This window comes from Oncorhynchus kisutch, linkage group LG30, assembly GCF_002021735.2.
Source record: "Oncorhynchus kisutch isolate 150728-3 linkage group LG30, Okis_V2, whole genome shotgun sequence".
NCBI classification, from domain to species: Eukaryota; Metazoa; Chordata; class Actinopteri; order Salmoniformes; family Salmonidae; genus Oncorhynchus; species Oncorhynchus kisutch.
In genome coordinates, this window is record NC_034203.2 from 26,279,719 (window position 1) to 26,301,586 (window position 21,868).

At 42.2% G+C, this 21,868-nt stretch overlaps 1 protein-coding gene across 4 annotated transcripts in view; it reads left to right on the top strand.

The window, feature by feature from the left end:
- Positions 1–21,868, top strand: part of LOC109874468 (phosphatase and actin regulator 1) — a 93,557-nt gene that overhangs the window by 11,947 nt on the left and 59,742 nt on the right. Inside the window, exon 1 of one of the 4 annotated variants that reach the window (XM_031810656.1) lies at positions 19,407–20,208. The exons of 2 other annotated variants lie outside the window; for them this stretch is intronic. In XM_031810656.1, coding sequence (XP_031666516.1) covers positions 19,899–20,208 — 310 coding nt within the window. In that variant the 5' untranslated portion in view covers positions 19,407–19,898. Of the gene's footprint in view, positions 1–19,406; positions 20,209–21,868 lie in introns of those variants that run through there. One more of the 4 variants, XM_020466362.2, reaches the window with a different exon arrangement.

Here is a 21,868-nt window from a genome sequence, read left to right on the forward strand (position 1 = left end):
CTGTCTCTCTGTCTCTCTCTGTCGCTCTCTCCCTCCTCTTTCTCCGGAAGTCTGGCAATGGCTCTAGCTGTAATGGGCATTCCATGTGCCCCTCCTTGTGAAAAAATGCTTTCAGCAAAAGCTCTCCAAGCTAGGGAAAGCTGCGTGACGATGCGGTTATTGATCATATTTATAGTCAGTGTGGCAGAACGTTGGAAAGGGGAAGGGGAAAGAGGGGTGGGGGGATAGGATGGGTTGAGGCACTGAATCCCAATGACAGCTCCACCACTGCCAAAAGCCAATATGCTGCCTGGAGGAGGGAGGAGGTGGAGGATGTTTACTGTGGTACAGTGCAGTGTCTCTTTTCCTACACAGCCTGTTTTATTTTATCCAATCTGAGGAAGGCCCGGTGGAGCACAGTTCATTTATATCTGTTTGAGTTGGTGACAGGCAGGCAGCATTGTTGTGAAACAATGCGGAGAGGATGGCATAAAAGCTTGTTGGTAGTATCACACTACAGTTCCCACTGTGCACCACCAGCACTAGTTTTTTATCACATTTCTGCTGACTGGCAGAGGAGAGATCTGAGATAGAACTCTCAAAATGCAATGCTATTGTACAGTAGTAACCTTGGACTTCATTAAGTCAAAGCTACACTTCAGCATTTATTTACACAGTATACATATGGATAAGAAGCCATTGTCAAATTGCTTAATTATTTTGTACAGGTATAGTACTCTCACAGGTCGATGCTTCCACATTTTAGAATAAGACATGTGTGCATGAAAAATTAGAGATCATGGGTATTGCCAGGGCAGGGATCATTTGATTGAATCCAGACCCTGTCTTGTCTGAACCATGACACTGGTACCAATTCCACATTTAGTACAACTAATTTCCCCCAAAAAGTAGATTCCAGATGTGTTTTCATTGGGGCAGAAATAGAGCAGCCAATGAGAATTGGCCAAATTTGACATGGTTGTTTGTGCGGCTCATCCATACAGACAGATCATAACGGGAAATAATGTACCCACTATTCAGAGTGACAGTTATGTAAGTCTACATTAAGCTTAGCCAGTAGGCTATGGAAGGAGGAAATGGGTGGGTGGAGTAAGAGGAAAGAGAGGTTGGATTAAGTGCCTAATATTATATTCATTTTTGAAAATAATGCTCTTCCTGGAGCAATGTATGAATCAGGGGAGGCAGTATACTGATCTGGAATTCCACACACGTACACTACTACTTCACTCCCACCATGCAAGGTTAAATTGCTTCATGCATTACATTGTGTTGCCAAAGCTGCATCAGCATTAAATTGGGAGCGGTTACAGCCGTCTTCCTCCCCCCTCTCTCTTACCCCCTCCGCGTCTCCACCCTTTTCACTGTTTCCATGTTCTCCCTGGGACCCTCGGGGACCGGAGTCCTGTCACATTAGCATAATTGTTGTTGGGACTTGCTGGCGTGCTCTGTCGCCAGCGAACTCCTGGGTGTAAGCAGTTACATAAAGCAATGCTACCCGCCCATGAGATCCAGAGCAGAGCTGCGTGTATAGTGTATAATCTTCTACTGAGTCATCACAGGCCAGAGGGAATGACTGAGCTCTGATGAGAACCAGCAATCCATTCACAAAATGAGGGGGAGAGAGAGGAAAAGAGGGAAAGAGTGAAAGAGAGAGAGAGGTGAAGTATACAACAGGGAAAGCAGCGGCAGCTAGAGTGTTACAAATTAAAGATTTATAGATACACCGGAGGGAGTGATAGAAAGGAGATATGGGAAGAGGGAGACGGAGAGAGAAAAAGACAGTGTTGACAACAGAGGGAGTAGTAGAGTTACAAATTACAGATGAGAGAGAGAGAGAGAGAGAGACCTTGCTACCTCTTATACACCTCCCAGCAGGCCATCATGTGCCAAGCTGCTGCCAGCTTACCTGTGAGTGTTGTTGCCGTGCTCAGCTCAGCAACAACTTGTCTCAGTGCCCATAGCAACGGTACGCTGAGAACAGATGCAGAAAGGAAGCACAGCAGAGGAGGCTGGTGGGAGGAGCTATAGGAGGATAGGCTCATTGTAACTTCTGGAATGGAATAATTGGAACGGTATCAAACAAATCCAACATATGGAAACCATGTTTGACTCCATTCCATTAATGCCATTCCAGCCATTACAATAAGCCTGTCCTCTTAAAGCTCCTCCCACCAGCCTCCGCTGAAGCACAGTCTATCTAGAGGAACATCAAACTCACAAGTACAGGTTTGACATACTGTTTATTTGGATATCAAACTCTATAGGCCTCATTCTAGAAGAATATCAGTCATAGATTTCAACCCCACAGAGCAAAGATTTTGAATTCTAGCTATCATTCACTGCATATCGTATGACAACAAAGCTTGTATTGGACTGAGAAAAATACATTTTTTATACTTCAAAGAGCTGCACAGATCCTACATCTCCTCACTGAGACCTGACTGTAGGGTTTACACTTCATCACACCTGAATTAGGATTGAAACATTTCCCTCTCCCTTGTATGACCTTGCTTCATTACTCTAGCTATGTACTCACACACACCCCTCACATATGAACACACACACACCCACCCCTGTGCTGTAGCCACACACACGCACACACACGCACACACAAACACACACAAACGCACGCACGCACACACACACACACTCCCCCTTGCTCCTCAGTTTTTAAAGCGATGTTCATTTTCTCCAAAAGCTGCTGTGTGTCTGTCACCATCTTTCACCCAGCCCGCAGTGCTATTTCATCATTAGCACTGTTGGAAAAATCAGAAACAGTGGGATTCGGCGCTGACTCTGCTGCAGCAGCAGCCTACTCTATAGGCAGGCGAATAAAGGGACGGGGAGGGGATAGGCTGAATATACTACTACACTGCATTAATATCAGTGGCGGTCAGTGCCGTTTATGATGAGGGAGGACATTTCTTTTTCATGAGCATGGCCTGTCATTCTTATTCCATTCACCCAGTTCAACGTAACATCTATAGGTTTAGGCTACTACATGATACTCTAATTTTCCATATACCCATCATGAGGTTGCTACAACCTAGACTATTAATTTAAGTTTACAACGTAGGTGCACAGGTCGAGAGAAAAATGTGAGATCACAGACAGTGACACATTCAATACCGCCTTGCACACTCTTGCCAGCATCTTGCCTGTCTATAGCATAGTCATTGGTCCAACAGTTGCAAATGAGAGTTTCTATTGTATTTTTATCCCAATTGAATTTGCTTCTGTTAAAGAAACGTTTCTCAACAGAATTGGTGGAATGAATACACCCCTGATCACGCATAAACACAGTTCACTTTCATAGCAGCCCACATTGTATTCCTTCTCATCTCTATGCAGCTCCTCCTCTCACCTTTTCCCTTTGTTTGTGGACTTCAATGAACAACACATCAGCTGTATGTGACCAAGTGAAAAAACCTTTCAAAGCCAAACCATATCATAACCACTACACACAGCCTACATCATTGTCACCATATTAGCTAAAGTAACGTCCTAGTCAACATAGCTAATAGAACTAATGAATTAGTGAACCCGCTACAATCATGCAGTAATGTTGCAGTGTATAGTCAGTAAGCAGTTACACCGGAGGGCCCCGGTGGCAATAAATTAGTTAAACCAAAAGCTTACCTTGACTTGGAAGAGTTCCAGTGTTGTGTTGTGTTGGATAGTCATAGCCAGCTAGCTAACATAGCATCCCTCTGTTTGAGACGGGTGTAACTAAACTAGCCAGCTGCATTTGCTAGCTAAGTAAGTGAAACTGAAAGTGAAAAAAATGACACTCTTTCTCTCTCTTGCTTCTCCTTCATTTTTGAAGAAATTAATTTGTTGAAAACTGTTCAACTATTGTCTTTCTCTCTCTTTGAGTCAACTACTCACATTTTATGCACTGCAGTGCTTGCTAGCTGTAGCTTATGGTTTCAGTACTAGATTCATTCTCTGATCCTTTAATTGGTTGGACAACATGTCAGTTCATGCTGCAAGAGCTCTGATAGGTTGGAGGACGTCCTCCGGAAGTTGTCATAATGACCGTGTACGTCTATGGAAGGGGGTGAGAACCAAGAGCCTCCTAGATGTTGTATTGAAGTTAATGTACAAAGAGGAGGATGGAAGCTAGCTGTCCTCCGGCTACACCTGACATGGTTCCACCTGTCACTAGAGGGCGGCATCCTAGAGACATGAATGACACATTTACTCAATATGATTTCCCTTTTAAAAGAGGTGTGTTTTCTGTTGTCCTTTGCTGAAGCTGGAATTAATTGTGTGCCATGTGCGTTTGTCTCTTGAGTGAGTTTTCTAGACTTAGTGTTTGTTGTTCTTCCAGTGATCCTTCTGTTAACATTTCTCAGTAAAGTATGTTTATCCTTAACCACTGATTCCTCGTCTTGTCACGGCCGTTAAAAGGACTGGACCAAGGTGCAGCGTGGTAAGCGTATATTTTCTCTTTTATTCAAAATGACGCCAACAAAACAATAAACAATACAAAACAAACCGTGAAGCTTAAGGCTATGTGCCATCAAACAATGTTAACTTCCCACAAACACAGGTGGGAAAAGGGGTACCTAAGTATGGTTCCCAATCAGAGACAACGATAGACAGCTGTCCCTGATTGAGAACCATACCCGGCCAAAACCTAGAAATAGAAAATCATAGAAACACAAAACATAGAATGCCCACCCCAATTCACGCCCTGACCAAACCAAAATAGACCCATAAAAAGGATCTCTAAGGTCAAGGCGTGACACGTCTGGTCACCTGAGTCCAACCTCACCATGTCACAACACCATGTTTCTACCCTACAGAGTGCTGTTGAGGCTACTGTAGACCTTCATTGCAAAACCGTGTTTTAATCAATTATTTGGTGACGTGACTATATTTAGTGTAGTTTTATCTAAAAAAGGATCACTTTTTCAATGTTTTACTATTTTTATTTTTATGAAATTCACTGAGGAGGATTGTCCTCCCCTTCATCCTCTCCTAAGCAATCTCCACTGATATGTAGTAGCTCTGTTTATTGCAGCAACCAGTGGAATTAAATACGTAGCAAAGTAAACTCCCTTGGGGAAGTTTGTATGGCACTTAAAGTTATTTGGGTCGTTCCATTACTCATTTTCAAATTAATCCTTTTAGAAACGACCAATGTGAACTATATTGTTCCTGGAACTGAGTTTGACCCGTGTCTCCACCGGGGACTGCTGTACTGTACTCTCATAGACTCTCCATAAGCACCGAAGGGCATTGGTTTAACAGAGTCATAAAGAGGATTTAAAAGGGAGGGTAGTGTGTTATATCTCCAAGCAGTTTAGAGAAGTGACCAATGATAGGCTTTGTTTTTGTTTTTTAATGATGAGTCTTTTTTTTTTGCACTATCATTCTTATTTGCATACCAGTTTGTTCAACACTCTTTCACTTGGTCATTCCAAGGACAAGAGGGAAAGTCTATGTGTCCATGTGTTCAGTGTAGAGAGCAGTGTGTTCTAAATTATGTTGTTGTTGGGACTGCACTCAGATGCCCAAAATAGTAAAAGCATCTCAATAAGATGGTAATTATTTGTGGTCACAAAAATTATTATGGTCACAACTTTCGACATGAGCATTTTCGCTTGGGTGAATATCAATTTTCACCATTAACAAAGCCATTGGACTATTGAATTTTAGATTGAGTAATTCATTTTTACCATTATTATTGTTTGTTTTCCCCTCCATCAATAGCTCTAGCTATATATCATCATGTACAGATGTAAGATCTTAATTTGAGCCAGTTTAATACAGCAGGAAAATAATCCTGCTGCAACCTGGAATGTGAATTATTATGTGGATCATAATTAATGGACATTTTTGTGAAAATCAAGTCTGAAATTTAATAATGGAAATTACAAACTTCAGAAGCTTTTTTAAACCTAAAATACACTACAAGTTTGCATTGCAGGAATGTTCTCCTGCAACAAGGTGATCAAATTAAGATCATACACCAGCTTTTTAGTGCTTGAGATCCTTTGTGAAATATTAATGCTTTTTACATTCCACATCTCCAGTGAGGTTTCATGGCCAAGAGCAACTGAACATACTGAAGGAGGTGGCCTGATTGGTGTTAAATCATCAAACACACACTGGTCAGAAGAGGCTTCAGTGACTGGGAGGTGGAAAACTACACCTGCAGCCTCCAGACCTGTTTCTGCTGTCTTGCCAACTAACTCCTATGGTCACTGCAACCAAAGTAAGACAGCACAGTCATATCTGGGACCAGACTATTTGGCACCCTACAGTTCTTGAGAGACTTGGAGCTGTTATCTCCCACCACAGAAGAAACTGGTCGAGTTCCTGCCAGACCAGATGTGAAGGCGCTGTATTGCATCACCAATTGTTGCGTGCCACATCATCGACTGTGCCGTCGGGTATCAGATTTCAATATCATATGATGTGGTTAGCTGATATGTAAAATACCTATCCAGGCGTTGTAAGATCTGGTATGCGTCGGCAATGTAGTCAGGCAGGGACTCGACCTGAGTATTCTCTCATTTATTCAAAAGGGCTTGGTCCAGTTGTAGCACATAATGTATCACTGCTGCTCTCTGGTGGAGTGCAATGCTTCTGCAACTGCAGTAGAATGAAAATGCATGTGCCTCTGGGTTCTTACATGCAGTTACTGGACCGCTATCCACTAAACCCAAGGAAAAGCGTCACAATGGCAATGAATATTTAAAGGACATTCTGCGATTGAAACATACATTTTTGGACTTCTAAATCAATTATGTATAGACATTGATTCTTTAGAATATAACCAACATATGCCTCATTAACTTAGTATAATTGTTTAACCCATAGAGATCGTTAGAGGATGCAAAATGTTATCTGTCCTATTATGGATCTGTCCTATGTCTGTAAGAGCATGGGCAGCGCCCGAGAGAGGGAGGCGAACAGATAGCCGAGAAATCTGTCCATGTTAACCAGGTACATAATTATTAAGCAGTTGAGGAGTTTTTGTATGAGGGCAATGAGAGCGGGACTAATTTGGTCAAGATAAACTTGAATTGTTATTTTGATACCTGAATTTGATCTAATATAAGTTTCATAATGCTTAGGTTGTTACGAGTGTACTGATATGAGTTTGATGCATGTGACATCCTAGGCAACTTTTATATTAAAAGACACTTCATATCGAAGTTGTCCCTGTTGAAATTCTAGACGGTCTATTCATATTCATGAGGCTAGCATATCATCTCACTTTCCATTGAAACAGGTGATTGACATCAACACGATTCATCGAATACATATCGATTTTTCAAATAACGAGATTATCCGGCAATCCAAAGAGAGTAATAGGCGGGAGCCTGACAGCCCACTGTTCCGCTCTGTGGACAATGAATCCCATTGTTAGAGCGGAAACATAAGTATCTCATCAACGTCATTATATCCATACACTGTATCTCTGGCAGCGCCATTGAGGCCATCTCCAAGTTGAAGTGGTAAATTTTCTTCTTCGACTACTTCAATGAATTGGTAAACAAACTGAAAGAGCGCATACTGCCACCTGGAGTGTGTTGGTGGAACAGGTATAAAGTCAAGGTTGGCAATTTACTGCCATCTGCAGCTATCGAATGTTTGCTCAATAGCATAATCATTGGCTGACTCCTCCTGATGATGGAATTATGGGATCCTTCCTCAACCCATAGGAAGTCCTACCCAGTTGACTACTTAAAAATGGTGAAAGTCCTTGATGGCGTTGCCCATGCTAAAACAGGCTTGTGGGCACTAGAGTCCTCTATCTACTATACAGTTGAAGTTGGAAGTTTACATACACCTTAGCCAAATACATTTTCACAATTCCTGACATTTAATCCTAGTAAAAAATACCAGGACTTAGGTCAGTTAGGATCACCACTTTATTTTAAGAACGTGAAATGTCAGAAAAATAGTAGAGAGAATTATTTATTTCAGCTTTAATTTCTTTCATCACATTCCCAGTGGGTCAGAAGTTTACACACACTCAATTAGTATTTGGTAGCATTGCCTTTAAATTGTTAAACTTGGGTCAAACGTTTCGGGTAGCTTTCCACAAGCTACCCACAATAAGTTTGCTGAATTTTGGCCCATTCCTCCTGACAGAGCTGGTGTAACTGAGCCAGATTTGTAGGCCTCCTTGCTCGCACATGCTTTTTCAGTTCTGCCCACAAATTTTCTATAGGTTTGAGGTCAGGGCTTTGTAATGGCCACTCCAACACCTTGACTTTGTTGTCCTTAAGCCCTTTTGCCACAACTTTGGAAGTATGCTTGGGGTCATTGTCCATTTGGAAGACACATTTGCGACCAAGCTTTAACTTCCTGACTGATGTTGCTTCAATATATCCACATAATTGTCCTACCTCATGATGCCATCTATTTTGTGAAGTGCACCAGTCCCTCCTGCAACAAAGCACCCCCACAGCATGATGCTGCCACCCCCGTGCTTCGCGGTTGGGATGGTGTTCTTTGGCTTGCAAACCTCCCCCTTTTTCCTTTTTCCGATTTCTTTTGATTTTCATAATGATGTCAAGGAAAGGACTTGACATACATCCACAGGTACACCTCCAATTGACTCAAATGATGTCAATTAGCCTCAGAAGCTTCTAAAGCCATGACATAATTTTCTGGAATTTTCCAAGCTGTTTAAAGGCACAGTCAACTTAGTGTATGTAAACTTCTGACCCACTGGAATTGTGATACAGGGAATTATTAATGAAATAATCTGCATGTAAACATTTGTTGGAAAAAGGACTTGTGTCATGCACAAAGTAGATGTCCTAACCGACTTGCCAAAACTAGTTTGTTATCAAGAAATTTGTGGAGTGGTGGAAAAACGAGTTTTAATGACTCCAACGTAAGTGTATGTAAACTTCAGACTTCAACTGTAAATGGTCTGACCCCAGCAAACCCAACATATAATCTATTTGTAATCTATTTTAATGTAATTGTAAACAAACCCTGTATTGTGGTGGAAATTCTAACCAAGTGAGTGAGACTTTGTCATTTCTTCAAGCAATCGTCTTTATTTAATAAGAATTGCAATAATTAAGCTGGTCGACCCCACACTCTTGAGTGTGAGGCCGAAAGTTCACAATACAGAAAAAACAGAGGTCCTATATAGCAGACCTAAAAATGCTTAGTCATGGCTGGTACCACCCCTACCCGGCAGATCAGGGCATCATGATCTACCTTGTGTTCATCTTGTGGTTATGTGCACCAGTGTTATTTATCACCCCCCCGGCTTAGTTTCTCAAAAGCAAAGATGATTAGAAACAAATAGGTATTTGTTCTACTCCTCGGGTCATCTCTATCTCCTTGACTATACTCACAGACTATCAATATTCAACAAAGCAGGTAAATACATACTTTTTCCTGTACAGCATAGCTTCAAAACATGGTTAAAACTATCATTTTGATATCACGTCTTGCATCCATAGCTCGGTCTATGAATTTGAGAGTGGATACATTTCTCCAGCCCCATCCCTCAGCTGTTTGCCAAATCTGTGGGAGGGTGTCTGCTTTGTTGATGTTTGAACTGCATATTGCTGCTTTAAACACCCACACCAGTAGAAATCCACTTTTTCGAGCTGAAAGACCATGGACAGAGCTTGATGTTGCACAAGGATTCAAGTCATAAAGTCATAGTTTTCATCAAAGTATGATATATTTGGGCTTGAAGTGATCAATCTGAACTGCCCACTTCATGCAAATCCATGTGAATGCAGTGTCTTTTCCTATGAGATGACATACACATTATTTTCAGCCCATGTTTTGTTTCAGGCCTGGGTTTTATTTGAATGTTACCACCTAACATTGTTTATTAATCAGAAACAGCTGCAAAGTTATACCTCTTTGTGACTGAGATGAGAAGCATTGTGTCCACTTGGCCCCCTCACCCATGGAGCAAATAAATTAGGGGGTGCAAACTTATGTTTTTGGATCTCCACTTTTTTTTACCAAAAAATTATCATAATCCATGGATCATTTGTACATTTTCACTTATTTTTGAGCTAGTCTGGATAAAATAAAATAAATATAAATATAAAAATATGTATATACAGTGCCTTGCGAATGTATTCGGCCCCCTTGAACTTTGCGACCTTTTGCCACATTTCAGGCTTCAAACATAAAGATATAAAACTGTATTTTTTTGTGAAGAATAAACATCAAGTGGGACACAATCATGAAGTGGAACGACATTTATTGGATATTTCAAACGTTTTTAACAAATGAAAAACTGAAAAACTGGGCGTGCAAAATTATTCAGCCCCCTTAAGTTAATACTTTGTAGCGCCACCTTTTGCTGCGATTACAGCTGTAAGTCGCTTGGGGTATGTCTCTATCAGTTTTGCACATCGAGAGACTGAAATATTTGCCCATTCCTCCTTGCAAAACAGCTCGAGCTCAGTGAGGTTGGATGGAGAGCATTTGTGAACAGCAGTTTTCAGTTCTTTCCACAGATTCTCGATTGGATTCAGGTCTGGACTTTGACTTGGCCATTCTAACACCTGGATATGTTTATTTTTGAACCATTCCATTGTTGCTTTATGTTTTGGATCATTGTCTTGTTGGAAGACAAATCTCCATCCCAGTCTCAGGTCTTTTGCAGACTCCATCAGGTTTTCTTCCAGAATGGTCCTGTATTTGGCTCCATCCATCTTTCCATCAATTTTAACCATCTTCCCTGTCCCTGCTGAAGAAAAGCAGGCCCAAACCATGATGCTGCCACCACCATGTTTGACATTGGGGATGATGTGTTCAGGGTGATGAGCTGTGTTGCTTTTACGCCAAACATAACGTTTTGCATTGTTGCCAAAAAGTTCAATTTTGGTTGCCTGAAATGTGGCAAAAGGTCGCAAAGTTCAAGGGGGCCGAATACTTTCGCAAGGCACTGTATGTATATATATGGCCATTTTATAAATGGTATAATTGCATGGTATGATAGCATTTTGCAAACCCACTCGCCACAAGATGAATGGTTTTGACCACTAAAGTTTTTCTTCACTACACGCTCCAATGCTTTGATTGGTGTAATGTAAGATTGAAACCACAAGTGTCTATCCAGATAATGAAAAGACCCCAGTGAAAGACAATTCAAGGAACTTAAAGTTGCATGTAATTTGTGGCATGAATGATCATTGTAGCCTATCATTTCACTTCCCCTGTGAGAACCATGAGCATGGGCTGACTTGGCTTTGCTGTATCGCAGCCGAAGCCTGCCACCAGCCTACCAAAGGTCGCACCGTGTCCATTACAATGAAGGAAAACGCATATCAGCTATCTTTCAATAGTTATCCATATTACCAGAGCTTCATCTTATTCTTTCCAACTATTTCTATGGCGGATTCATGGCCGCAATTTAATAACAATAAATGGCAAAGTCAAAGAAGTCAAAGGCCATCTGTGGCAAAGTTTTCCCTAAATCAATGCTTATGACAAATCCAGCTCCAGAATCGGCCGTAGAGGCAACTGGCTAATCTTTTGAATAAGGTGTAGTAAAACAAAAACCGCAACACAGATAACATAAGCTAGCTAGATAAGGTTAGCAAGATAGCTAGCTAGCTATACTATCCATGTTTCAGGAGCTGAAATACAAAAAAAATCACACGTCTGATACGCACGAAAAGCTTACTTATCTCAAATGTTGTGCACAAATTTGTTTACATCCCTGTTAGGGAGCTTTTCCCCTTTGCCAAGATAATCCATCTACCTAACAAGGGTGGCATATCAAGAAGCTGATTAAACAGCATGATCATTACACAGGTGCACCTTGTACTGGGGACAATAAAAGACCACTTTAAAATGTGCAGTTTTGTCACACAGCACAATGCCACAGCTGTCTCAAGTTTTGAGGGAGCGTGCAATTGGCATGCTGACTGCATGAATGTCCAGCAGAGCTGTTGCTAGAGAATTGAATATTAATTTCTCTACCATAAGCCGAGTTTGGCAGTACGTCCAACTGGCTTCATAGCCACATGTAACCACGACAGCCCAGGACCTCCACATCCGGATTCTTCACCTGCAGGATCGTCTGAGACCTGAAACCCTGACAGCTGAAACTGAAGAGTATTTCTGTCTGTAATAAAGCCATTTTGTGAGGGAAAACGAATTCTGACTGGCTGGGCCAGGCTCCCCAGTGGCGGCGCTTCTGCTCATTCATGTGAAATCCATAGATGTCCTTCTATGAACTGTAACTCAGTACAATTGCTGAAATTGTTGCATGTTGCATTTATTTTTTGTTCAGTATATATACAGTACATAGATAAGGTTAGATAAGGTTAGCATGACAGCTGTCAGTTCCCTATTTGTTGATGTTTATCAACTCCACATGTATATTCCCACAACCAATTCATGAATTGGCTTGGTCATTCTTCGGAGGTAGAACCTAAATGTGCATTTCATCCCAGGACAGGAAATTACATCGAAATAGTGGCATAAACTTCCTCTGGGAGGTCCTTTAAAATCCCTAAAGGGATTCTTGGGGATTTTGGCAGTGGAGCCCTTTATCTACTTCCCCAGAGTCAGATGAACTCATGGATAAAATGTTGATGTCTCTGTGTCCAGTATGAAGGAAGGAAGAGGTAGTTTCGCTAGCATGTGGAATTGTTTTAAGATGGTCATACCAAAGATCATTTAGCTATTTGATTTTTAATTTTAGAACCCCTTTAGGTATAATTTATAAAACAATTATTTGGTGAAACATTGAATTTGGCCTTACTGCTATTATCCCATAGAAACGCATTGAGTAACAGATTCATACATGGAAAAAACGGTTATAGTGTCTGTCCTATATCTGAGAGATAGATTTTTAATTGTTTTTTTTTACCCATATTTAACCAATTTCCTGGGGCACTAAACTGAGTTTACAAAACATTAGGCTGCTCTTTTCATGACATAGACCATCCAGGTGAATCCAGGTGAATCCAACCCTTATGGATGACTCTTGTTAAATCCACTTCAGTCAGTGTAGATAAAGGAGAGGAGAAAGGTTTAAGAAGGATTGTTAAGCCTTGAGACAATAGACACATGGATTGTGTATACGTGCCATTTAGTGCCTTTGAACAGGGTACGGTAGTAGGTGCCAGGCGCGCCGGTGTAAGTGTGCTAAGAACTGTAATGCTGCTGTGTTTTTCACATTCAACAGTTTCCCATGTGTATCGAGACTGGTCCAACAATCAAATGACATCCAGACAACTTTACACAACTGTGGGACGCATTGGAGTCAACATGGGCCAGCATCCCTGTGGAACACTTTCGACACCTTGTAGTCCATGTCCCCAACGAATTAAGGATGTTCTGAGGGAAAAAGTGGGTGCAACTCAATATTAGGAAAGTGTTTTGTACACTCAGTGTATACTTCCATTCATTTTTAAAACTGTTACCGGGCAACCTTCAGACCAGTATTGTGAGGCTTGTGGGCGTCTTAGAGCAAAACAACCAATATGTACATGTTCGTGAGAGTCTCACCTTTCCATAGATATGTCATATTATTAGTGTGTAGTCCAAACGGTTGGGACGCTACAGATTTTGGGGGATGGGCGGTACTGACTTCAGATGAGCCCCGTGACGCTTGTGGGGGTCGTAGAGCAAAAGGGAAAACACCATTGTTTCTGGTAGTCTCATCTTTTCATCTTAGTTTTGTAGGCCAAACGCTTCAGATGCTACAGATGCTTTTGCGAGGAGACTGATTTTCAGGATGTCTCCTGGTCTGTCAAACACTGCTGTAGCTCGGCCACCTTCCACCGCAGATGCGGAAGGCCGCCATCGGCAGATGTGCTGGATTGAGACATATCCCATGGAAGATATATCCAGCGTAAACAGACAGATTTTTATTTTTTTATTTATTTTACCTTTATTTAACCAGGCAAGTCAGTTAAGAACACATTCTTATTTTCAATGACGGCCTGGGAACAGTGGGTTAACTGCCTGTTCAGGGGCAGAATGACAGATTTGTACCTTGTCAGCTCGGGGGTTTGAACTCACAACCTTCCGGTTACTAGTCCAACGCTCTAACGCTCTAACCACTAGGCTACCCTGCTGCCCCGGATTTGAATGTGGATTTTTTTATTATGTTTATTCGATTTTCACGGGGGCTAGTTACCATTGTATAGATATTTACTTTCCACTATTCCCTTGAACCACCTTATAAACTCTGGAATATAATGGTGTATTGCTGCCACAGAGAGGTTCAGTATGTTAATACTCTACCCATTTCTGACACTTAAGGTACACTTAAGGTACAGAGTAGGCCTGTTGTAAAAATACAAAGGAAGGTTCGATGTCCCTGGGACAGCATACAGTATGACGGTATGTGGTGCACTAGAAACAATATAAAGGTATGAGATACAATAAAATGTATTTTATGATACTCCTGACCCGAATGAGGTCTGTGAAACGAGTAGGACTGATGTGAACTGAGTAACCACTAGGTGGCAGCATTATAAAGCCACAAATACCAAGTCATCTTTATCATCTTTCCACTGTAGCATTTTCACATAATGGACACAAGGTGGAACGCTTTCCACATTGCCAATGTTCGAACTGTATCATTTAAGTGAAAGTTTACACCAGCTGGATTTTATGAAAACATGTATTTCAGCCATTTTGCTGTATTTTTACTGTATCTGGGCATGGCGGTGCAGTTTGCTGGATCTGGGTAGTGGCAGTGCACTCTCCTGGAGCATGAACTTGTGTCTGTTGGCTATCATTTAACTTCATGTTTCTCTCTTGGGATGGGATTTATGTTACCATAGCTGCAATGTCGTCAAGGTTTTCCCCTACAGGGTCATATTGTTAACATAGCTAGTGATACAGTCTAATACCTCTGGGGTGATGGTCTCTCAGTCCTCCCCAATACAAACTCTGAGCTAGCTGAATCACCACCTCAGAATATATATATAGTGTGTGTGTGTGTGTGTGTGTGTGTGTGTGTGTGTGTGTGTGTGTGTGTGTGTGTGTGTGTGTGTGTGTGTGTGTGTGTGTGTGTGTGTGTGTGTGTGAGAGAGAGAGAATTCACGTGATGTGTGTACACACAGATATATAAGAAACGGGGAGCTGAAGCCAGAGACTCAACGGGCCTCGTTTATCTTTTCTTTCATAGCGTCTCAGTCAGACTTTACATAAGCGATTAGGTTAGATTGAGCTTAGTTTTCAGGGTGGAGCCAAGAACTGTGTAACTAAATGGAGGAAAATTAGGTCCCTCCCAGATTATAATTGCATAACAATTCAACACGCCAAGAGGAGAGAGAAAAAAGTCATCATGCTTTTATCATTTAAATGTGATTTCCTTTAAAATTTATGGGGAGGGAATACAGCAGATGTGAATGACCTGTGTGTGTGTGTGTGTGTGTGTGTGTGTGTGTGTGTGTGTGTGTGTGTGTGTGTGTGTGTGTGTGTGTGTGTGTGTGTGTGTGTGTGTGCGCGCGCGAGAGGGAGAAGGAGAGGGATAAGGAGAGGGAGAGGGAGAGGGAGCGATAGAAAGGGAGGTAGAGGGGGGTAGAAAGAGAGAGAGTGAAAGAAAGGGAGGGAGGGAGTGAGAGAGAGAGAGCGAAGTGGGACAAGGAAATGGAACAGGAGAAACTGAGGCGAGGTGGAGGGAGAATTCGAACATGGTGGTTGTTTGTGTCAGCGCAAGACTCATGCCCTAGCCACGCCCTCACTCATAACACAGGAGCAGGACTCTCCAGAGCGTGTACAGTGTACTGTCTCGGCCTAGGTATTAGCTCTAACAGATCAATTTATGTACTTCTCTGTCTGGATGAGTGACTATTCCAATCCACTTGTACAAACCGACTATACAGAACAGTATGTTTTCTAATACAGGGTTTTTTGGAGGGTAGCGTGCTGTGGACAGAAACATCGGTCTAGGGAAACTGGAGAGGCTGGTTAGACTCATTTACATTATTACATCAAAGAAAATAACGGATTAATGAGGTGAGACATGGTAGCAGTAGTACTGCATAAAGCACAAACAATATCCAGTTTAGTCAGAAACTAAAATACACAGACAATGTGCAAAATAAACTAAAAGAGCAATCATAGTGTCATACTCTACTTATGTTGTAAATGCAAAACTTTATCAAACAAGCTAAATCATTTAAAAATAATCTACTAATCAAAATACTGTACTTGATGAACATAGGTTTGAATGCTGGTGTAGGTTATTTAAGGCTGTGGCAGTGTTGGTGTAGTGCCTGCCCTGCTGTAGAGTGAATAAGTGACCAAATGCATTTCCACAGTATGGGCCTTGTCTACAGCCTTTTACATCTAAAGTATAAAAATAGCTCTAAGCAAAGTCACTTCAAAAATCTCTGCCTAAAAGTTTTTTTTTCCTTCAAGAAACACTACTTGTAGCTAAAAATAAACTACCTTGCTCCGAGACAAAAATGAATACAAAACATCCTTGGTTTGTTTTCCCATGAATGAGCCCAAGTTATGTGATTGGGCCCTATCCACAGCTTGTTGTTACATAAGAATGCTGTCATGCGTCATGTGGGCCAACAGCTAACACTGGAGCTGCATAGAGAGACACACTGATAGGGTCATGCAGCTTTAAACACTGTGCTGCTTCAAGGTTCAAGTTGAACGTTTTTAACGTCACATGCATAAGTACAGTGAAATGCCATTCTTGCAAACTCAAAACCCAACAATGCAAGGCCTATATGTCTGTGTACTTCATCTCTCTATTTATGTGAGGGCTGGTGTCTCACTTCAATGATTCCTGTAAGCAGTGAGGTTGGCGCTAAACTAAACTGAACTATTGCACACAGAGCTATGGTATGTAGACAACACGGAGGCTACGGCTGAGGACAGGAATAAGTACAAGTCCCACTATGACCTCCACAGAGTCATCAAATGAGCAAAAGGACAATACAGGTTGAATCATAATACACAGGCTCCGACGCATGTGGCCAGGGCTACAGTTCATTACAGATTACAAAAGAAGAGCCAACCTTGATCTGCCCAACGATGCCTCTCTACCAGATGAACTCAATGCATTTTATGCACGTTTGACAACAACATTGTGCCGGGTGTGAGGGCCGTCACCGAGCCAGAGGATTGGGTGATCTCGCTCTCCGAGGCCGACGTGAGAAAGGCCTTTAATCAGGTCAACACCCGCAAGGCCGTGAGGCCCGATGGTATTCCAGGGTGCCTTCTCAGATCATGTGCAGAACAGCCGGCAGGCAAATTCAGAGTAATTTTCAACCTCTCCCTGTTCCAGTCTGTGATCCCCACAGGGGCTGGTTATTGCACACATTAACTCCACCATCCCAGACACCCTAGACCCACTCCAATTTGCACACCACCCCAACAGATCCATAGATGACGCAATCTCAATTGCTCTCCACACTGCCCTCACCCACCTAGATAAAAGGAATAAGAGAATGCTGTTCATTGACTACAGCTTAGCAGTCAACACCATTGTCCCCTCAAAGCTCATCACCAAGCTTAGGACTCTGGATCTGAACACCTCCCTCTGCAACTGGATCCTGGAATTCCTGACGGGCCGACCCCAGGTGGTGAGGATAAGCAACATCACCTACGCCACTCTGACCCTCAACACAGGGGCCCCACAGGGGTGTGTGCTTAGTCCCCTCCTGTACTCCCTGTTCACACCTGGAACTCCATAAATACTATCTGACAAGAGTCTGGGAGTATAGAGAAACTTACTGAAGGGTGGTGGGAATAGCACATGGTGAAATTCTGTAATCGAAAAATGGCCAAGGGCATTGACTCCACCACATTGACCTGTGGCAGCAGTTGGAAAATCAGGTGCCTTTGTCCCTCATTTCAGATAGGGGCGTTGATGTCACTGGAATAATACACAGTTCATTGAGAGGGACATCAATTTTCACCCTGAAACATGATTGAAAACACCATGGAGACCTTTAGATATCTTCCCTATATTAAAGCTGCAGCCTTATTACTGCCTCATTTAACTTCTGGAGTTTAAATTGAGTATCGAGTATTGAGTATCGAGATGCAGAGTGCAAGGGGAAGGGACTGCATGGCTATGGGGTGGCAGCGTTGGCCATAACGCACAACAGGCTATACCCAACTCTCCTGTTGCAAGTCTAGATTAATATATCAGAGGACAAGATCTATCTCCTCCTTCAGGATTTGAAAAAACGTCATGACGCGTTGGTATAGTGCACTTGTTATGGTATAATAGATCCCATCACTGTGCACCCCCCTCCCTCCCATGACTTGTATCATGATTTACTTTCTTGACTTGTCCCCCTTTCGAGCATTGGGCAGCACTTCAAATGGGAAGGACAGTCTCATAGTAATGGCTGGAACTAAATTAATGGATTGGTCTCAAACACATCAAACACCTTGTTTTCTATGTGTTTGATACCATTCCATTCACTCCATTCCATTCATTTTTATGAGCCGTCCTCCACTCACCAGCCTCCTCTGGCATATACCATGGCTCTCCACCTCCTTTCAAGGAGTCTAATAATTGTGAAAATATACTTAAGTATCAAAAGTTAAACTAAAAGTAGAAATCATTTAAAATTCCTTATATTTAGCAAAGCAGACCGCACCATTTTCTTGTTTTGAAAATGTACAGATAGCCAGGGGCACACTCCAACATCATTTACAAATGATGCATTTGTGTTTAGTGAGTCTGACAGATCAGAGACAGTAGGGATGACCACGTGTTCTCTTGATATTTCCGTGAATTGGACCATTTCCATATTGAGTACTTTTGGGTGTCAAGTAAAATGTATTGAGTAAAAAGTACATTATTTTCTTTCGGAATGTAGTGAAGTAAAAGTAAATGTTGTCAAAAATATTAATAGTAAAGTACAGATACACCAAAAAACTACTTAATTAATACTTAAGTATTTTTACTTAAGTATTTTACACCACTGAATATATGTTCATTGAAGGACATGTGTGATGTAGCCCAAATCCATGAAGAGACAGTAGCTGGTGACTAGTTTATTGCTAAAAACGATGCGCTATAGGCCTATTGAATATTCTTGCCAGGAACTTTAGGGCTAATGACTATCTATCAATGTATATTACAAGGATAGTTGGCACAATGGCAGATAGATACATTAATTAAAGTAAGGAGGCTACTAATTAAATTTCTTCTAAAATGACAAGATCATTTTGCTTCATACACAAACATTTTAATATCTCTCCTCTCCGGCAGTGTGTGTGTGTGTATGTGTGTGTTTTGCTATAACGGCACATTTTATTATACTGTCTCTTAGGATGAATATTTAACACTATCATAACAAGATCAGCAGTGAATTGTGTTCAATTGGAGTATAATTGCCTGTCCAATCAAGTATGCCTGTCCAATCAAGTATGAGAAGCTCTCTATCCAAACTATCATGTAGGCCTATAGTTGGAGCCTATAATTTGGTTCAAACCCGTTACTTTCTTTCTGTCTGTAGACTATATTACTGCAGGGGTGCGCACTGGGTAGGTAGCCAATCATATGCTCACTTGCGGATTAGTTTTGCAGACGAGGATGGGTATTGAGGGAGAGACAGGCACAGCAATTCACTCACTCTATTTCACTATCAGTCATTATTTTGGGACAAGCTGTAAAGTAGCCTATAGCAGCAATGGTCTACATCATAGTATAATAATATCCGTGGTTTTGAATTCTGCCCTTGGCATTCCGGAGGCAGCCCGGTGTGAGTGAGCGAGATCGGAATTCAGGTCCAGGTTTGGAATTTACAATATTATATCTGTCGTCGTTGATAGAAGAGAAGAAGGGGTTTAAGGAAGCGCTCAAGATCGAAAGCGTTGCGATTGGTTGAGGTCAGGTAGGAATCGGGGAGCCGTTCGTTTAGGGAGCCGTTCGTTTAAAACCCCTTCCCCGTATGCCTTGCGTTTAGACGCAAATTCATTTTCGTCTATCCATGTTCAAATCGGGCAACTACCCCATGGCTGCGGATACTGCGCCCACCACCATGCATGGGAGTTGGTTCAACAACACGGGCTACATGGAAAACAATATGCCCGTGGCGGTAGAGAAACCGAAGAAGGCATTTTACCTGGTCAGAATGATGTCTCTCAACAACAATAAGAAAGGGCAACAAACCAAGCATCAGCAAACCAACCACCAGCATCACCAGAATAGCAATATGCCCTTCATGATACACTGTCACATCGGAAAAGAGATCAAACACATTTGCAGCAACTGCAGTCGCGGGAACGAAACCCCGGACGGTGAGTAGTCTTGCTGCATATGGATGCATTATGCCCATATATACAGTCATTGATTGTGGCACAGTCTCGCTTCATCTCTGCTGGCCATCAAACAAACGCTGGTTTCATTGAGCACGCTCAATAGGGGGGACACATGCGTTTTTGTTTGTCCATTCCGCAAATATATATCCTAGAGGTGAAAATGTCTTGACGTATTTAATCCTGGTAAACATCAATCACAGGCGCGCAACAATTCCAGTTGAGGCTTGACTGCGTTGCTCTGTGTAATCGAGGAGGCTATGCTCTGTAGGCTACCTTCTTTACCACATTATGTACACTGCCTTCATTAGTAAATCAAAGTGTATTGGTGGCGTTAACGGATTTGAAGCTGTTATTGCAGATGGAGCTACAAACAACCATTTCGCTGCAACTGCAATAATGCCTTCGTGTGTGTGTGTGTGTGTGTGTGTGTGTGTGTGTGTGTGTGTGTGTGTGTGTATATATATGAGCCATGACTAGAATACACGAAGTGGGTAAAACGGCTTGTAAACATTAATTAAAGTGAAGTGTTCCATTACTATGTACATTGGGCAGCAGTCTCTAAGGTGCAGGGCAGAGTACTGAGTAGTAACCAGCTAGAACAGTGACTAAGGTTCAGGGCAGGGTACTGTGCTAGTCGTGACTCTAAGGGTCTGATGGCCTGAAGATGGAAGCTGTTTCTCAATCTCTTGGTCCCAGCTTTGATGCACCTGTACTCTCTTAGCCTTCTAGATGGTAATGGGGTGAACAGGCTGTGGCTCGGGTGGCTGAGGTCCTTGATGATCTTCTTGGCCTTCCTGTGACACCGGGTACTGTAGATGACCTGGAGGGCAGGCAGTGTGGCCCTGGTGATGAGGATTAGCGTGGTGGAGGTGTTGTTGCCTACCTTCACCACCTGTGGTTGGCCCATCAGGAAGTCCAGAACCCAGTTGCGCAGGGGTTCAGACCTTGGGCACTGAGTTTAGAGGGCACTATGGTGTTGAAGGCTGAGCTGCAGTCGATGAACCGCATTCTTACATAGGTATTTTCCTTGTCCAGGTGGGATAGGGCAGTGCAATGGCGATTGCGTCATCCGTGGATCTGTTGGGGCGATATACAAATTGTGATGGGTCTAGGGTGGTGGGTTAGGTGGAGGTAACATGGTCCTTAACTAGCCTCTCAAAGCACTTCATGATGACAGAAGTGAGTGCTACGGTACAATGATCATTTAGTTCAGTTACCGTCACTTTCTTGGGGACAGGAACAATGTTGTCCCCACTTGCTTTAAGATGTCCACCAGACCGGGATATGGTGAGATTGAATATGCCTGTAAATACTCCAGCCAGCTGGTCTGTGCATGCTCTGAGGATGTGGCTTGGAATGCCGTCTAGGTCGGCAGCCCTGCGAGGGTTAAAGTGCTTAAACCACTTACTCACTTGACTCATTCTGTTGCATTAGGTACACATTTCACAATGCAACACTTTGTAACAACATCCCATAGTGCAAAACTATGTGTAGTGGGTCAAACAAATGCATCATGAAAAACAGGTATCTACAATGTATTATTTCTGGTAAAGAGTGGTATGAAACAATGTAGCAGCAGCTACAATAGAATAGCTACATGGCATTGTAGACTTAGATAAATTATATTTGTGTTGTGTGT